Source organism: Dasypus novemcinctus, chromosome 31 (assembly GCF_030445035.2).
Source record: "Dasypus novemcinctus isolate mDasNov1 chromosome 31, mDasNov1.1.hap2, whole genome shotgun sequence".
Lineage (NCBI taxonomy): Eukaryota > Metazoa > Chordata > Mammalia > Cingulata > Dasypodidae > Dasypus > Dasypus novemcinctus.
In genome coordinates, this window is record NC_080703.1 from 32075502 (window position 1) to 32095436 (window position 19935).

The window sequence follows — 19935 nt, forward strand, 5'->3', positions numbered from 1 at the left end:
ATATCTGGGGGTTGTATCTGCTTTATCTGTCTCTCTGACTCTGCTCAGTTGTGCATGAGAGAGCCCAATCTTTATCCAAATTTGTGGTCAAGTTTCCTGGTTTAAACATATACTCAATAATAAAAAATATAGAGAGGTAAAAAATATATCTTAAACTCTGACACAGATATGACTATCTCCTGATAGTAATGTTAAGGTTTTGGGTATAGTATATCTCAGTGAATCCATAAATTCCCCTTCATCTATGCTGTTACATAAAGGTTTTTGGTAAGATATGGATAAAAGCTAATTTCAGTATTTTTTTTTCTCTTAGGCTACTGCTGGTTCAACCATTCTAAAAGTTCTTCAGTCCAACATTCAGCATGTGCTAATCTATGAGAACCTTGCTCTCCAGGAGAAAGCATTGGCCTGTATCCCAGTACAAGAATTAAAAAGGAGATCACAAGAAAAATTATCTAGAGCAAGAAAATTGGATAAAGGTAGTAGCTTACATATTCATTGCTAATATGAATCATTGCTAAATAAGGGAAAACTGTATACATTGTAATAATCTAACCCAATTCTATTTGAGTTATTAAGAAGTACTATAATAGTATAATTTTATTGCATCATAGACACATGTGTTAGAAAAAGTTCTTTAAACTTTCTTTTTACCTGAGTGTGTATTTGCAGTTTAGCAATCATTGGTATATTAATTTTTAGGTATAGAACTCTAATCCATGTAATATATGATTGCAGTATTAGTGAATCTGTGATTCTGACTGAAACTGTATTTAGAATTAATTGATATAATCAGACCATTAATTCAGTTTTGTTAATAGAGAGGCAGTATATATTATAAAGAGTGTGGACTTTGAAACTTGGGTAAAATTTCAGCTGTACTACTTAGTGTGCATCATTGAACAAGTAATTCAATCTCTGTGCCTCTGATTCTTCATTTGAAAATAGGGGTGATAGTTTTAAAAATAGTTGAGTTAATGCATGTAAACAACTCAGAATAATGCCTGCCTCATTCATCATCCCATAATTGTTTGTTGTTGTTATAAATTATCTTAGGATTTTAGTAGTTAAATTTGTTCCAACTACGGCATTTTTACTTTAACTTTTTCTGTAGTGGTTTTTTTTTATCTAAGTCATTTCTTAATGCTCTATTTTCTGGGGAGTTGAAATTTCTTAAGTATTTGCTCTAGAATTTGTAAGACATGTTTAACTAATTTAAGTTCACTTTCAAATAATACTCTACCATTTCATGTGTAGTGCGGGTACCTGGAAACAGAATATTCCCAATTCTTCCTTCCCATCTCTTGTGATATTGCTGTCATTTATTTCATTTGTACATACATTATAATGACCAATACATTGTTACTGTTATTTAGGGATTTTTTAGATTAATTAAAAATAAGAAAAATAAAAGCTTTTATTTTACCTTCATTTATTCCTTTTCTGAATAAATCAGTTTCTGACCTATATATTATTTTCCTTCTAAAGAACTTTTCATATTTTTTGTAGAGCCAGGTCTACTGGCAGTGAACCCTCAGATATTTATCATTTGAGAAAGTCTTTATTTCTGATTCATTTTTGAAGGATTATTTCACTGGGATGGAATTCAAGATTGTTGGAGTTTTTTTTTTTTCTCTCAACAACACTTTAATATTACCCTCCATACTCTTCTTGTTTGCATGGTTTTGGATGAGAAGTCTGCTATAATTCCTACCCTTATCCTCTACAGATAAGCCCCCGCCCAACCCCTCTGATTTCATTCAAGATGATCTCTTTGGTTTTCTAAAGTTTGGTTATGATTTGTCTAGGTGTAGTTTTTTAAATATTTATCCTGCTTTATGTTCTTTGAGCTTCCTGGATCTGTGGTTTGGTGGCTAATATTTTTTTTAACAAATCAGCTTTATTGTTACATATTAATAAAGCATAAATCCATCCAAAGAATACACTCAGTGGTGTTCGGTGTAATCACATATTTGTGCATTTATCACTTCAGTCATTCCCAGAGCACTTTCATTATTCCAGTAATAATAATAAAAACAAAAAAACCTTGTCACCTCTCATTCTCTCTGTATCTTGCAAAAACCTCATCACTTCTCAATCTCTTTATGCCTCACCTGCTATTTTACATAGCTGCTATTTTGTTTTCTCTCTAGTATATTTCTATTTCTATTTTGTAAAAAGTCTTATATATTCAATTCATCCATATTTGTGTTTTACACGAGGTTTTACTATCTTACACAGTCCCAGGTTACATTTTTAGCTTTCCTTCTAGTAATATACATGACCTTAGACTTTCTCTTTCAACCGCTGTCTTACCCATACAGTAGCATTGCTAGTTACAAACACCTTGATATGCTTTAACCATTTCTATTCATTTCCAAAGATTTACCAACGACCTTTTTACCAATTCTACACAGATTAACCCCTCAGCTTTCCATTCTCTACCCTACTTCTATTTTCTGGTGACTTATATTTTAATTATTAACTCCGTAAGTTAACACAATATATTTAGTACATAATAGCACAATCATACAGTATTTGTCCTTTTGTGTCTGGCTTGCTTCATTCAACATAATGTGCCCCACGTTCATCCATGTTGTCATATGCCTAATGACTTCATTTCTCCTTACCTCCGCAAAATATTTCATCGTGTGTGTATACCACAATTTGTTTGTTATCGTTTCATCAGTTGATGGACACCTGAGTTGTTTCCAACTTCTGGCATTTGTGAATAATGCCACTGTGGACATCAGTCTGTAGATGTCTATTCATATCACTTCTGTCAGTTCTTTTCGGTATATACCTAGTAATGGTGTTGCCAGGTCCCATGGCAAGTCTATATTCAACTTCCTTAGGACTGCAGAACAATCCTCCACAGTGGCCGTACCATTCTACATTCCTACCAAGAGTGAATAAACATTCCTGTCTCTCAGTATCCTCTCCAACATGTATAATTTTTTACTTTTTCATAGCAGCCAGTCTAATAGATGTGAAATGATATCTCATTGTAGTTTTTATTTGCATTTTCCTAATCATTAGTGATGTTGAACATTTTTACATGTGTTTCTTCGCCATTTCTATTTCTTTGGATAATTGTCTTCTCAAGTCTTTTTCCCATTTTTTAATCAGGTTGTTTTCTTTTTATTGTTGAGTTATGTGATCTCTTTGTATATCATGGATATTAAACCCTTATTGGATATGTGATTGCCAAATATTTTTTCCAATTGATTTGGCTGCTTTTTACCCTTTGACAAAGTCCTTTGAGGTGTGAAGGTGTTTAATTTTGAGGAGGTTCCATTTATGTATTTTTCTTTTGTTGCTTGTGCTTTGGGTGTAAGATTTAAGAAAGTACTGCCTACCACAAGATCTTGAAGATGTTTTCCTATTTTCTTCTAGGAGTTTTATGGTTGTTGCTTTTATATTTAGGTCCTTGGTCCATTTTGAGTTGATTTTTGTATAAGGTGTGAGATAAGGGTCTTCTTTCTTCCTTTTGGATATGACTATCCAGTTCTCCCAGCAACATTTTTTGAATAGACTATTCTGGCCCAGCTGGGAAGTCTTAACCACCTTGTCAAAAATCACTTGACTGTAGGCGTGTGGGTCTACTTCTGAGTTCTTGATTCAGTTCCATTAGTCAGTGTGTCTGTCTTTATGCCAGTACATGCTGATTTACCACTGTAGCTAAGTAATATGCTTTACAGTCTGGAAATAAGAGTCCCCCCAAGTTAGTTCTTCTTTTTTAAGATCTTTTTGGCTATTCGGGACCCCTTACTCTTCCAAATAAATTTGATAATTGGGTTTTCCACTTCTGCAAAAAAGGCTGTTGGGATTTTTATTGTAGTTGTTTGAATCTGTAAATCAGTTTGGATAGAATTGACATGTTAATGATCTTTAGTCTTCTAACTCATGAACACGGAATGTCCTTCCATTTATTTAAGGCTTCTTCCGTTTCTTTCAGCCATGTTTTCTGAATACAGGTCATTCATGTCCTTGGTTAAATTTCTATATATTTGATTCTTTTTAATTCCTGTTATAAATGGAATGTTTTTTCTGATTTCCTCCTCAGATTGCACATCAGTAGTGTGTAGAAAAGCTATTGATTCTTGCGTATTTATCTTGTATCCCACCACCTTGTTCAATTTGCCTATTAGTTCTAGTAGCTTTGTTGTGGATTTTTCAGGAAATTCTAGATATAAGACCATGTCATAAGCAATTAGTGGAAGTTTTACTTCTTCCTTTCCTATTTGGGTGCCTTTTATTTCTTTAGGTAGCCTAATTGCTGTAGCTAGAACCTCGAATACAATGTTGCCTAACAGTGATGACAGTGGGCATCCTTGTCTTTTCCTGATCTCAGCATGAAAGCTTTCAGTCTTTCACTATTGAGTACTATGTTAGCTGTAGGTTTTTCATATATATACTTTACCATATTGAGAAAGCTTCCTTCTATTTCATCTTTTGCAGTGTTTTTATCAAAAAGGATGCTGTGTTTTGTCAAATGCTTTTTCTGCATCAATCAAGAGAATTATGTGATTTTTCTTCTTCAATTTATCCGTGGTTTATTACACTAATTGATTTTCTTGTGTTGAACTACCCTTGCATACCTGGGATAAAACCCACTTGATCATGGTGTATAATTCTTTTAATGTGCTTTTGGATTCTGTTTGTAACTATTTTGTTGAGGACTTTTGCATGTATACTCATTAGACTGGTCTGTAATTTTCTTTTTTCATAGTATCTTTATCTGGTTTTGGTATTAGGGTGATGTTTGCTTCATAGAATGAGTTTGATAGCGTTCTTTCCTGTTCAGTTTTTTGGAAGAGCTTGAGCAAGATCGATATTAAATAGTCTTTGAATGATTGGTGTAAAATTTACCTGTGAAGCCATTCAGTCTCAGGCTTTTCATCTTTGGGACGTTTTTGATGACTATTTCAATCTCTCCACTTATAATTGGTTGGTTGAAGTCCTCTACTTCTTCTAGGGTCATTGTAGGTGATTTGTGTGTTTCTAGGAATCTGTCTCATCTATGTTCTCTATTTTTGGGCATATAGTTGTTCATAGTATCCATTTATAATATCTTTTTATTTCTGTGGGGTCAGTGATAATGTCCCCCCCCATTTCTGATTTTATTTATTTGTGTCTTCAGTCTTTTTCACTTTGTCAGTTTAGCTAAGGATTTGCCAATCTTGTTGATCTTCTCATAGAACCAACTTAGTGTTTTGATGAGTCTCATTATTGTTTTATGTTGTTGTTGTTTTTGTTCTCATTTTCATTTGTTTCTACTCTGCTCTTTACTATTTCTTTCCATCAGCTTGGGTTGGGATTAGTTTGCTGTTCTTTTTCTACTTCCCAGTTGTGCAGTTAAAGCTTCAATTTTAGCTCTTCTTTTTTAATGTAATAATTGAGGGCTATAAATTTCTCTCTCAGCACTGCCTTTATAGTGTCCCATAGGTTTTAAAGATTTATTTTTTATTTATCTCTCTCCCCCTTCCGTCCCCCCCACCACCACCATTGTCACCTCTCTGTGTCCATTGACTGCATATTCTTCTGTGTCTGCTTGTGTTCTTGTCAGTGGCACTGGGAATCTGTGTCTCTTTGTGTTGCATCATCTTGCTGTGTCAGTTCTTCATGTGTAAGGCGCTACTCCTGGGCAGGCTGCATTTTTTTTGAATGGAGCGGCTCTCCTTACAGGGCCCACTTCTTGCATGCATCAGCCCTGCACGTGGGCCAGCTCACCACACAGGTCAGGAGGCCCTGGGTTTGAACCCTGGACCTCCCATGTGGTAGGTGGATTCTATCCATTGAGCCAAATCTACTTCCCTTCCACAGGTTTAATATGTTGTGTTCTCATTTTCTTTTGTCTCATGATATTTGCTGAATTCTCTTGCAGCTTCTTCTTTGACCCACTGATTATTTAGAGCATATTGTTTAATCTTCATATGTTTTACTTTTTTCTATCCATTATTGATTTCCAGCTTCATTCCATTATGATGAGATAGTGTTTTGTATAATTCCACTTGTTTTAAATTTATTGAGACTTGTGACCCAACATATGGTCTACCTTGGAGTTGGAGAAGGATCCATGAGCACTTGAAAAGAAAATATATTCTACTGTTTTGGAGTGCAACACTCTATAGATATCTCTTAGGTCTGGTTCATTTATGATATTACTCACTTTCTCTGTTTCTTTATCTTCTGTCCAGGTGTTCTATCCAATACTGAGAGTAGTGTATTGAAGTCTCCAACTATTATTGTAGAGACATCTATTTCTCCCTCATGTGTGTGCCTCATATATCTTGGTTCAGTCAGGTTAGGTGCATAAATATTTAGTATAGTTATTTCTTCTGACTGATTGCCCCTTTTGTTAGTGTATAATGACCTTCTTCATCCTTTATAACAATTTTGCATTTGAAATCTATTTTATCCGATATTTGTATTGCTACTCCAGCACTTTTTTGGTTACTATTTGCATGGGATACCTTTTTCCAACTTTTCACCTTTAACCTGGTTGTGTCCTTACATCTGAGGTAAGTCTCTTGTAGACAATGTATAGATGACTCGTTTTTTTTAATCCATTCTTTCAATCTATGTCTTTTGATTGGGGAGTTCAATCCATTAGCATTCAATGTTATTACTATAAAGGCATTACTTACTTTTCATCCATTATGTCCTTTGGCTCTTTGTTGTCATTTCATTCTCTTGTCTGCCTGCTTATACTATAGTTTACCCTTCCTAATAACCTTCATTTCTGAATTCTTCTCCAACTTTCTCACCCTTGTTTTTTCTTTTCAGGCTGCAATATTCCCTTTAGTATCTCTTGTAATTCTGGGTTTTTTTATAACATATTCTATCAGTTTTTTGTTTGTGAAGACTTTGAACTCACTCTCATTTTCTCACTTTTGCCGGACACAGAATTCTTGGTTGGTAGTTTTTCTCTTTCAGTACATTAAATACATCATACCACTTTCTTCTCACCTGCATGGTTTCTGATAAGAAGTCGGCACTTTATCTTATCGAGTTTCCCCTGTATGTGATGCTTTGCTTTTCTCTTGCAGCTTTCAGAAGCTTCACTTTATTTCTGATATTTGTCATTCTGAATAGTAGGTCTCTTTGAATTTATTCTGTTTGGGGTGCATTTTCCTTCTTGGTTATTGATATTTATGTCTTTTATAAGGTTTGGTAAGTTTGGGGTCATTTATTTCCTCAAATATTCTTTCTGTCCCTTTTCCATTCTCTTCTCCATCTGGGGACACCAATATTGAAAATGTTTGTCCATTTCATGTTGTTATTTAATTCCCTGAGACTCTCTCTGTTTCATTTTTTCCATTCTCTTCTCCTGTCTTTTCCAGTTCAAATGCTCTGTCTTCGAAATCACTAATTCTGTCTTCATGCAATTCAAATCTGCTCTTATGTGCCTCTAATGTATTTTAATCTCCCATCTTTCCCATAAAATCTACTGCCTTTCTTTGCAGGCTTTCAAATTGTTCTTTATGCTCATGCAGTGTCTTCTTAATATCCTTTACTTTTTATTTTTTTAATTTATTTCTCTCCCCTTCCCCCCCACCCCAGTTGTCTGCTCTCTGTGTCCATCTGCTGTGTGTTCTTCTGTGACCACTTCTATCCTTATCAGTGGCACCGGGAATCTGTGTTTCTTTTTTGTTGCGTCATCTTGTTGTGTCAGCTCTCTGTATGTGTGGTGCCATTCTTGGGCTGACTGCACTTTCTTTCGTGCTGGGCGGCTCTCCTTACAGGGTGCACTCCTTGCATGTAGGGCTTCCCTGTGTGGCACGGCACTCCTTGCGCACATCAGCACTGCACGTGGGCCAGCTCCACACAGGTCAAGGAGGTCCAGAGTTTGAACTACAGACCTCCTATGTGGAAGGCAGACGCCTTATCTATTGAGCCACATCTGCTTCCCTCCTTTATACTTCTTTAATCATATTATATTTAAATTCTTTGAAGTGATTTAGGACAGTTGTGTGATTATGACTGATTATTTGTCTTAAATCCTGTATCTCTGCAGGATATTTGCTTAGTTTTTTTGCTGGACCATCTCTTCCTATTTCCTAGTATGGCTTGTAGTTTTTTTCTTCTGAATGTGCTGGTGAATTTACTCTAATGGCCAATTTCTCTCTCTTGCCTATTGTTTTTTGGTTGTTGTTGTTTTGTTTTAATAGCTCTTCTTTGATATTTGATTCAACTTATTCTAAGTCTTTAAAATTAACCAGCTTACGTTATCAAAATCAGGGCAGGGACTCACTAGTGGTGCAGAAATTCTCTCAGGGGTAGGATACAGAGAGTACCAAGAGCAGTTTTTATCCATGCAATTCCAGACCAGCCAGCGGATGACGCTCCTCAGCGCACTGCTCCATGGAGCTGTTTCAGTCTGGGCTTTCCCGTGTTCCTGTGTTGAATCTCCAGAGTGCAGCCGGAATGCAGGCTCTGCTGGCTGATTTCACTGAAGAAATTCCCCGAACTCTCCCTCCCTTTTCCTTTGAAACAACTGACAGGGAGGAAGATGTCTGGTCCCCTCTCATTCAGCTGGCAGTGAGCCAGGGGTTTTACCCCAGCTTACTATCTAGGTGTGGGGAGGAAAGCCCTTCACGACCCCCACGGGGCCTGGTACCTCACATTTGTTGTTTCAGCTTCTTCATCTCTCTGTCCCTCACCCTCCTGGAAATTGTGTAATACTTTCCTGGTCTGCTGTCCCCCAAAGTAGGTCCCTCAGACAGCTTTTGGCTCTTTCTTTGTTCTTGTTAGAGCATTGACCTCTGCCTGTTAGTCAGACAACATCTTCCCACAGTTCCTCGGTAGCTCATTTATTTTGCCAAATTCTCAGCCATTATTGCTTCAATATTTCTTCTTTTCTTTCTGGTACTCTGTTTTCTCTTTCTTCTCCTTTGTGTATTCTCTTTTGCCTTCGTTTAGCTCTGTACCTCAGTTTCCCACATTTCTTAGATGCTCTGTTCTATTTTGAAATTTTTCTATAGTTCTTGGGTATTCTGTTTATTTCACTTTTTTTTCCTTCCCATTTTAACTTAGGAAGTTTCTTTTGACCTATCTTCAGGCTCACTTTACTTGCCTGTATCCAGTCTACTAATGAGCCCATCAGAGGCAGTTTTCATTTCTAATTTACACTGTTTTCTTTTCTTTCTAGAATTTCCTTTTTATTTTTCCTTAGAATTTCTGTCTGTTTACATTACCCATCTGTCCTTCCATGTTGTTTCCTTTTTCCATTGGAGCCCTTAACCTATTAATCATTAGTAATTTTAAATTCCCTGTTGGGTAATTCTAACATCTGTGCCATATCTGTATCGGATTCTGATGCTTGCTGTCTTTTCAAACTGTTGTTTTTTGTTGCCTTTTAGTTTTTTGTTGAAGGCCACATGTGATGTATTGGGTAAAAGGAACTGAAGCAAATAGGCCTTTTTTATGCATTTTCATGGTATTCTAGCTAGGATCTTCTGTATTTAATGTTTTCTGTAGCTGTACATGCCAGAGGCTTGAGTCAAGTATACTTGTTTGTCTTTCCTGTTGTCTTTGGGCTTCCCTAAGAACTCCTCCTCAGCTAGAGTCTGTGTTGTGCAGCTCTTTTAGTTGTAATTCATTATACTGGAGCCTTGTTAGCATGATAATAGAGGTATGGTGATAGAAGTGTTCTAGGATCTGATTAAATTTCAGTTTTTAGTGGGACTATGACCCTGTGCTGTGACCTTCACAAGTGTTTCTTAGCTTTTTTTCCTCCCTAGGTGAGAGTCATGGAAATGTCTTTCCCCCAGTCAGATAAGGCTCTGGCAAAGTCTTTTTCTCTAGAGAGTAGGCGTTTGTTTTGGAGACTATGCTGAACATATTTCACAACTTCTACTCTTTCTGCCAAAGTCATAAGAGATTTTTCTTGGCTCTTTACCATGGGGACCTGGTAGGGTTCCTGGAGATAAAACCTGTGAAAATAAGGGGGACACCTAAGAATGTGTTTCTCACTTTCAGTCTTGTCCCCCCTCAGCCTCCATCAATGTGAAAAAATTACCATTTAAGTGTTTCTACCAGTTTAGGCTCCAGTGGCATCTGCTCCAGATAAGCAGATCTTGGCTTTGATTCTCTGTATTTGACTGAGACTCTCTGCATTTACATGCCTCTTCAAATTTCTGGGTACCAGTTCATCCCGCAAACTCAGTACTCTATACTGGGTCAAGGAAAGTCATTGATTTTCAGCTTGTTGAGCAAGTTTTTTGTAGGGACAGGAGTAAAAACTTCCAAGCTCTTTATATGTTGTTGCTTAAACAGAAAGTCCCTCTGACAGGTTGTTTGTGTGTCTCTTTTCCTTTCTTCACCCATTTAATCATTTACTTGTATCATTTAGATATATTGTTCCCCCTTGTATTTTGGTGATTTTATCTTTATTTTAATATTTTACTGTGTCACTGTTTCTAATGACCTGAGCCTTAGACTTATTTCAGCTATAGGTGTGTTGTAAGACCTTGCAATAATTCTTCATTTTCTTGGATTAATTGGATTTTTATTTATAAAATAAAAGAAGCTTATCAGTAAGTGATCACTAAAGCCCTGTCTAGCTTAAAAGTACCGTGTTCCTTTATATAATGCCTTTTATCAGTGCCTGTTCAGCTGGTGTTTACTGAGCACATGCTGTGTGTATCGTTAGCTGAGTCCTGCGGTGGAGTCACAGTTGAATAAAATAGCCCCTTCCTTAAGCAACAGTTGAGCAAATGAGGAGAATTAAAATATACAGATAACTGAGTATGAAACAAGATCCAGCAAATGTAATTAAGAGGCACAAAATTTAAAAGGTTATATTGAGGAGCGGATATAGCTCAGTGGTTGAGCGCCTCCTTCCCAGGACCTACAAAGTCCTGGGTTCAATCCCTGGTACCTCCTAAAAAAAAGGCTATATTGCCAAATAGGAAGTACGTTACAATGAGAAATATTTCAGAGGAGAATACTCCTGTTTGTATTCAGGACATTCTCTCCCTCTAGGCAAATAATAATCAGGAAATTGCTTGAGGAAGATAGAAGCCACAGAAAGGAGCATCAGTTAGCCGAGGAGTTTGGGCGTCCTGAAGCACTTGCACGCCTGCCCTGACAGTGTGCGTGGTCTTGACAGTGCACCAGGAGTCCCTCAGACCCTAAGCTGAGGCTGTTCCACCATAAAGTCTGCTGACGGTCGCTCCCTATACCTGCACCAGCATTTCCCCTCTAATTATAAAGGTAATGCATGTTCTTTACAGTAAACTTGGAAAATAGGGAGAAGATAAACCATCCATAACCTCATCATATATGAGGACTACTTTTAAGATTTGTGTATATATCCTGCAGACTTAAAATAGCAGTATAGTGAATTTTTAATTAAAGGTAGAAGAAAAGAACATATCATGTTGGTAGTGGAGTATTGTGGAAATCAGCATATGGCTGGGCTTTTGTTTTAAAGGTAATGAAGGCTGACTTCAGTTTATAACCTGAGATGTCAAAGCACATAGCTAGGTAGGTATCAGGGATTTTCTTTCAAGTGTAGTGAACCACATGCATGGAGACAGAAAATACAGGCTCTATTAGGGGAACAATGAGTAATACAGTCTGGCTATGAATAAGTAGAGTGTATGTGAAGCAATAGTGGGAGCCTATATTAACTGGCATTGAATTTCAGGCCAAGCAATGTATACTGAAGTTCTTTTTATATTTTTAATTTTCCCTAAAATAATTAGTGGTAAAAAGAAACAAAGGATGCATTCAGAAAGTTTTTTTAAAAAAATAGGAAAGAATAAAAAGAAAGAAAGGAAATAAGGACCAAAGAAATTAGGAGGAAGCACATATCTTAACCGTAAGGCTAATGTTAAATTGTTGCTATGATTGAACTTATAGCAAAAATGTTCTGTAACTGTCAGAGTTCCCAGTAAGTCAGTATTTTGGCTTTCTAAATTCAACAAGGTTCACCATTGAAGCATTAAGCAAGTAAGTGATATCAAAACTGTGTTTAAGAAAGATTAATCCAACAATAGCTTGTAAGATGAAGGAGAATCAACAGAGTACAAGGAGAGATGGATTAAAACACAATCATAATATATATGTGTATGAAAGAAGAAAGAGGGCCAACAGGTTATTGAGACTGCAGGGGAGAAGGTGGACCTGAGAATTGTTTGGGTGATAAAATATACTGTCTTTGCAGTTGATGGGTGCAGATGATGTGATTAGGAGTTGTGTGTGCATAAGGAAGATGGACCACTTCTTTTTGAATCCAGGCAACTAAAAAATTAAAGGAGTCAAATGGAACAGACTTTGAAGGGAAATGAAGAGTGTGATTTGAGGACACCACTTGCAGATGAAAACATAGGCCTGGAGTTTAATTAAGAGGTCAAGCTTTGACATGCACTTTAGAGTGATAAGTCACAAAAGTAAATGAGACAGTCATCAAGATAGTGGTGGAGTAAGGAGCCCCTAGAGTCAGCTCTGCTACAGGGCAGTTAGTAAACACCCAGAGCTCTCTGGAGCTAGCTGAAGCACCTGTTTCGGGGCTCCAGGAGACCAGAAGAGCATCCTGCCACATCCTTGAAGGAATGAAAGGAGGAGACTGCGCAGAGAAGACTCATAAGTAGAGTGCTCCACGCCCCAAAGGCCAGTGCCCATCCTCCATGGGAGGCACAAGCCGCCTCAGGAGCTGTTCCACAGGTGGAATTGAAAGCTCCACTTCCCAAAAACGGGGAAGGAAGAGACGGTTGGGCACGAACTTCAATTACTGAGGAGTAAATTCAGCGGGCTAAAGTATAATCCTGAGAACAACTAAAGTTTGAGCCTATCCAAATCAGAAAGAGGTCAGGAGCCTCCATCCTAACTCTGCACCTGGCACGAGGGGAAGCAGGATGGACTGAAGATCCCAGTGCTGGTGGGGACCAGCTTCTTTCCTTCCAGGTCAGATTGCAGCTCTAGCCTAGACCCCAGCCCCACCCCTGGCAGGAAGGAAGCTGGGGGGACCTGTGCCAGCCTCTCTGGGAAATTACTGGCCAAGCCGTGGAGGCCGGTGATCATCCTACTTCGGCAGTGTAAGCAGTCCCAGGAGCTGTTCTGTGGCTGGAATTGGAAGCTCCATTTCACAGAAACGGGAGGAGATGATTGGCCACTAATTTCAGCTACTGATTGGTGGATTCGGCTGGCTAGAATATAACCCTAAGAACAACTAAAGTTTGAACTTGTCCAGGTCGGAAAGAGGCTGGGAGCCACTGTTTTGACTCCGCCCCCAGCATGAGGGGAAGCCGGGCTGACAGAAAATCACAGTGATGGTAGGAACCAGTTTCTTCCACCCAGATCAGCCTGCAGCCCTAGACTAGGCTTCAACCCCACCTCTGATGGGGAGGCGGCTGTGGAGCCCTGCACCAGCCTATTCAGGTACCTTCACGTAGCTTTGGCTGGCACAGACTGAATAATCGGAAATCTACCGGGGCAACTGCAGTCACCTTGGACCCACACTGCATGGATTGCTGCCCACACCTTAAACTCCATCGCCACATCAGGCAGGAGAGAAAGAAACATGAAGCTTCATCAGTCTGTCTGGCCACTACAGTCCAGGCCTGCCCGACTTGGATTATTCCACAGAGTTGTGACTCTGTCCCTGCCCCTGGCAAAGGAGAAAGTTGAGAGAAGCTTTATGGGTCCCTGGGGTAATGAGGGCAGCTTGAGCCTCCACAGCTAATAGCACCAACTACATCCTTGGCTCCTACTGCACAAGCAGCAAGGGAGAAAGGGCAGGAAGCCCTAAACTAAAGAGGAAAACTGCACCCAGAATAAGTACTCTAGTAAGCCAGGTACCAAGACACCAACAAAAAATTACAATCTATACCAAGAAACAGGCAGATATGGCCCAGTTAAAGGAACAAGATAAGCCTCCAGATAACATAAAGGAGCTGAGACAACTAATCATTGATGTTCAAGCAAATCTCCTTAATAAATTCAATGAGATGGCTAAAGAGTTTAAGGATATTGAGAAGACATTGGATGAGCATAAAGCAGAATTTGAAAGCATGCATAGAAAAATAGCAGATTTTATGGGAATGAAAGGCACAATAAATGAAAATTTTAAAACATTGGAATCCTATAATAGCAGATTTGAAGAGGCAGAAGAAAGATTGGTGAACTTGAAGAAATATCCTCTGAAAGCGAACATACAAAAGAAGAGATGAAGAAAAGAATGGAAAAAATTGAATAAGGTTTCAGGGAACTAAATGACAGCAAAAGATGTACAAACATACATGACATGGATATCCCAGAAAGAGAAGAGAAGGGAAAAGGGGCAGAAGGAATATTTGAAGACATAATGGTAGAAAATTTCCCAACCCTGTTGAAGGACAGAGATATCCATGTCCAAGAAGCACAACGTACTCCCATCTGAAAAAATCTGAATAGACCAACTCCAAGGCACATACTAATCAGAATGTCAAATGCCAAAAACAGTGAGAACTCTGAGAACAGCAAGAGAAAAGCAATGTATAACATATAAGGGATAACCAATAAGATTAAGTACTGATGTCTCACCAGAAACCATGAATGCAAGAAGCCAGTGGTGTGATATATTTAAGATACTACAAGAGAAAAACTTCTAGCCAAGAATCTTATGTTCAGTAAGATTGCTTTTCAAAAATGAGGGCAAGTTTAGAATATTCACAGGTAAACAGAAACTGAGAAAATTTCTAACCAAGAGACCAGATTTTTAGGAAATGCTAAAGGGTGTGCTAGAACCTGAAAAGAAAAGAAAGGAGAGAGAGGCCTGGAAGAGAGTCTAGAAATGAAGATTATGTCAGTAAAAGTAACGAAGTGTCAAAAGAGTAGTGAAAATAAAATATGACAGATAAAGCTCAAATAGTCAGGAATAAACTTAACCAAGGATATAAAGCACTTGTATTCAGAAAACTGCAACTCAATGTTAAAAGAAATTTAAAAAGGCCTAAATAACTGGAAGAACATTCCATGCTCATGGATTGGAAAACTAAATATCAAGATGTTAATTCTTCTTAAATAGACAGAGTCAATGCAATCCCAATAAAATGTCCACCAGCGTTTTTTTTTTAATTGAAAACACAATTAGCAAATTTATGTGGAAGGGTAAGTGGCCCTGAATAGCCAGAAACATCTTAAAAAGGAAAAGCGAACTCTCCTCTCTAGACTTTAAATTATATTACCTAGCATAGTGGTAAAAATAGCATGATACTGGCATAAAGACAGACACATTAGACCAATGGAACCAAACTGATGGTTCAGAAACAGACCCTCACATGTATGGTCAAGTGATTTTTGACTAACCTGTCAAACCCACATAGCTCGGGTAAAACAATTCATTCAACAAATGGTGCTGAAAGAACTGGATATCCATAGCCAAAAGAAGGAAAGAGGACCCCTGTCTCACACCTTATCTAAAAATTAACTCAAAAGGGATCAAAAACCCAAAAATAAAAGCAATAACCATAAAGCTTCTAGAAGAAATTGTAGAAAAATATCTTCAAGACCTGGTGGTAGGTGGTGGATTCTTAAAGGAGGTAAGAGGAGGACTGAGATGAACGACTGATGTTTAATGTATGTAGCAGTTTTAATTAGCTTTACTGTAAAAGTGTGGAAATGTATAGAGTGGATGGTAACACATAGTGACAGCTAGTTTAAAAATGGGGATATGGCTGAAAATGATAGTCTAGGTATGTAAATGCCTATTAACAGAATGCCAGAGAATATTCTAGGAACAGAATAGCACAGTAAACCAAGAGGTGGATGAGAATTGTGGTTGGTGGTATTGATGCAAGAGTGTTCTTTGTTAGCTAGAGCAAATGTTAATTATAATATTCTTGCATCTATGCCAAAGATGTACTGTGTTGATAATGGAGCAGTATGGAAAATGTGTGCCAAATGTACACTATGGATGTGGTAACAATCAGATGATATTATCTGTAACAAATGTTCCACCACAGTGTGGAGTGTTAATAGAAGGGTGTTGCTTGGGAATTCTGAATATGTGCATGATTGTTTTAGAAGTTTACAACTTCTGTCATAAAAAATATGTTTAAAAATTATAATAGCTTGGGTCAGGGGAAAAATACACCAAATATAAAATAAGGACTATAATTAGTTTTAAGATTTTGACAGTATTCTTTCATAAATTGTAACAAACATCTCACAACAATGCAAGGTGTTGGAGGGTTGATGTATGGGACCCCTGTATGATGTTATGCATGTTTGCGTTGTAAGTTCACAACTTTTACTATACACTTATTGTTTATGTATTTTCATATATAAATGTTATAAAGATAATAATAATGGTGGAGTTGGGGAAAATACTTTGGTTAGTAGTAATATTTTGACAGTGCTCTTTAATCATTAGTTAAAAGGGTTTAATAACAAGGTATTAGTGGTAGGATGAGGTGTGAGAGTCCTGTATGATGTTATATGTTTGTTTTGTAAGTTCACAACTGTTACTGTACACACTGTTTATGTATGTTTATGTATGAGTGGTATACTTCAATAAATTTAAATATATATATAAAAAAATTTTTAATTTAAATTTTAAAGAAGTAAGTAAGATTGCCAGGACTGAAAAGACAAGGACTGCAAAGGTTCTAGAAACTAGGACAGCGCTAGCCATGTGTGGGTATTTAATTTAATCTAAATTTAAATTAAAGTTTTAATTCTTCCACCAGGGTCGCCACCTTTCAAGTACTCAGACATTGCAAACAGCTAATGGCTACCCTGTTGGATAGTGCAGATATGGTTTATTTCCGTCACTGCTGAAAGTCCTGTTGAATAGACCTGTTCAAGAATCTCCTACAGTAAGATATGGGAAGAGGAAGAGTAAACTAGTGAGGGAAATATAAACATACAGTGAAGTAAGTGGTATGGGAGTCATAATGAGTTCATCAGTTAGGGTTAGGTTTGGCTCTGGTAATAATGACTTGACCCCAGTGACTTAGGGTTTATTTTCTCATGTAAGAAATTATGGAGATGGGCAGTCTGATGCTAGTGGTAAGCTCTAAGACATTATCAAAGAACTAGGTACCTACGGTGTGTTGGCTCTACCACATATATTTTTTCTGTCCTCCAAGTCACCTCATAGTTCAGGATGGCTGCTGGAGCTCCAACCATTACATCTTCAGATCAGGCATCAGGAATAAGAAAGGGAGAAAGCTAAAAGGTTATACCGCTAAGCTGAGCCTTTCTTGTAGTCTCGTACCGAGTTTAGTCATTTGGCCTCATGTATCTGTCATGTATCTGTGGGGTTTTGACTGGTGTATTGCCGTCCCAAATAAACTGGAATTCTGTAAATAAGGAAGAAGTGGCAAATAGATCTTGTGTGGCAACTGGCAGTCTCTGCCTCAGTGAGTATCTGACACTGAGATGACGGAGCTTACGCTGGTTGTATTTGTGGTATGATATTTGTTTTATGCGGTGGGATCTTTTTTCCTCCCCAGATCACCTTCTAGTCAGAGTATGTGAACTAGGAAAAGGTTCTAGTTTGAAGCAGAAGTGAAGTGGGGCCTGGGAGCTCCCTGCCCACCCAGGCGCCTCCAGAGATAGTTAAGGCTTAGCGGCGCACAGTTAGTAGCTGTGGCCGGGGAGACCGAAGGTGTGTCATGCCCGAGTGTTCCAGATACAGGGTCAAACACTTTTTTGGAAAAGAAAGGACTTTTCTTTTTGGAAAACTAATAAAATATTTTTGACCTGCTAAATTGAGCATGAAGACTGAAAATACTGATTTTTAAAGTAGAAACCGAGGTTTGTATCTAAAGCATGTGTCTCTACTGATGTTTTTACTGATGTTCTTTTTATTCCCTCTGTTTTGTGTGCTGATGTCGGTGGTTTTTATAGGGTGCAGGTAGGGATCATGCTGGTGATTTTTGTCACTGAAAAGTTACTAGAAATCAATTTGTATTCGTGTGGTATTTTTGAAAATGCTAATAAACATATAAATTTGAAGTTTTGATTGTATTAAAAAAAATTTGTTTCTAAACCTCTCCATGCTTTAAGTGTTATCTTCACTGAATTTAGTATTTAAATCAAACCTCCCTTCTGCCTGTGAAGTTTCTGAGTTTCTACCCTGTACAGGCGAATCCACTCTCATTTCTCTGAGCCTTAACTAATGACGGTGCTTGACCAATGAACAGGTGGGCCTCACTTTGTGGGATATTTATACTTCTAGGTGGAAAAGTATTGATTTATACCTGGAATACGGTGACACAGAAGGACAAGTATGCCATCTTCCTTTCCCTTCTTTTTCCATCTTGATAATGACTAATTGGCAAACAATAATTATATAACATAAAGTTTCAGACTTGTTGATTCATTCAGAAATACTTACTGAGGCGTATTGTTTAGTAAGTACAGCTCAAAGTGTTGCAGTGAAAAAAAGTCTCCCTATCTTGAGGAAAGAGAAAAAAACACAAATATGTATTTATGTGTATAATTATGTATGTATGTATGTATGTATGTATGTATGTATGTCAGGTAGCGGTAAGTGCCCTGAATACAAACAAATCAGGATGATAGCATGTGAGTGAGTGCTGCTTTGTGTGGGGTTGAGAGGGAGGGTCTCTGCTGAGCAGGGATCTCCCTCTCACTTAGAGAGAAGGAGCACCACAAAGGCCCCTTGAGGTGGGAGCGAACTTGATGTGTTCAGGTGATGGCAGGGAGGGCGACTATAGCAAAATGAGAGCGGCAGAAAGAGGAGGGAGCTGGGACCAGAGACGCGAGTGGGTGTCTAAGTGTCCTGTGGCTGGGGTGACCGACTGCCACGGGCTTGGTGGCTTAAAACAGCAGAAATTATTTTCTCCCAGGTCTAGAGGTGAGAAGTCCAAAATCACACTAGTGGGCCAGAATCAAGGTGGTTGCACAGCGACACGCTCTCCAGCAGTTCTGTGGGGAATCCGTTCCTCTTCTCTTCCAGCTTCTGGTGGCTTCTGACATTCCTTGGCCTGTGGCCACATCACTCCCACAGCTTCTCAGATTTCTCTCTGTTCTGTCTTTGCCTCCTTGGCTCCCCTGTATGTTGTAAACTCTCCCTCATTCACAGGTTTCAAGGATCAAGACATGCCTACCTCGGGGGGTGGAGGGGGGTGCATTTTTCAGCCTGCACAGCAGGCCAGCTGAAAGAACCAGAGTAGGGACTTGGAATTTTATTCTGAATGAGATAGCAAACCGTTGGAGGGTTTTGAGGGTCTTGATCTGCCTTGCATTTCTAAAAGATCCCTCTGGCTGCTGTGGGACTAGACTGAGGAGGAGGGTGGCAATGCTCTATTTCTAAAATTCATTTTTTTCTTATTAGTGAAGTTGTACGTTTACTGAACAATCAAACATAAAATACCGAATTCCCACATACCACCCTATTATTAACACCTTGCACTGGTGTGGTACGTTTGTTAGAATTGATGAAAGCACATTTTTAAATTGTAGTATTAACTGTAGTGCATGGTTTAACTTAGGGTTCACTGATGGTATAGTGCAGGTCCTTTGGATTTTTTTTTTTAATTTTTAACAGACAAATTCATTTTTAATTTTATAAGTAATTCATGAATATCTTGTGGGAAAACTTTCATATTGTACAGGAAAAGCTAAATTCCTTACTAGTCATTCCTCATAAATAACAGCTATTATTATGTGATATGCTCTTTACATTTTTCTTCCTATGTATTTATACCCATAAATAGTTATCTGATCTGTAGAAATAGTTTAAATCCTATGAGTATACATAAAAGTAAATCAGCACTTATATATTCAATTCTTTCATCTTTTTCATTTACTAATATATCTTGAAAATCTTTTTTACTTCTCCATAGTGGTCTATAGTATGTATACACTATTTTTTATGTAGTTCCCTATTGATGGACATGGAGATGTTTTACTGTTTTTTTTGGGGGGGGGGGTTGTTTTGTTTTTCGTATCCTAAACAATGTTGCAGCAAAC

General features: G+C 38.0%; 1 protein-coding gene across 3 annotated transcripts in view; it reads left to right on the plus strand.

The window, feature by feature from the left end:
* The window catches only part of NGLY1 (N-glycanase 1), a 92514-nt gene that overhangs the window by 42563 nt on the left and 30016 nt on the right, over positions 1 to 19935 (plus strand). For all 3 annotated transcript variants that reach the window (XM_058290761.1, XM_058290762.1, XM_058290763.2), the window contains exon 4: positions 314 to 479. In XM_058290761.1, coding sequence (XP_058146744.1) covers positions 314 to 479 — 166 coding nt within the window. The remainder of the gene's footprint in view (positions 1 to 313; positions 480 to 19935) is intronic.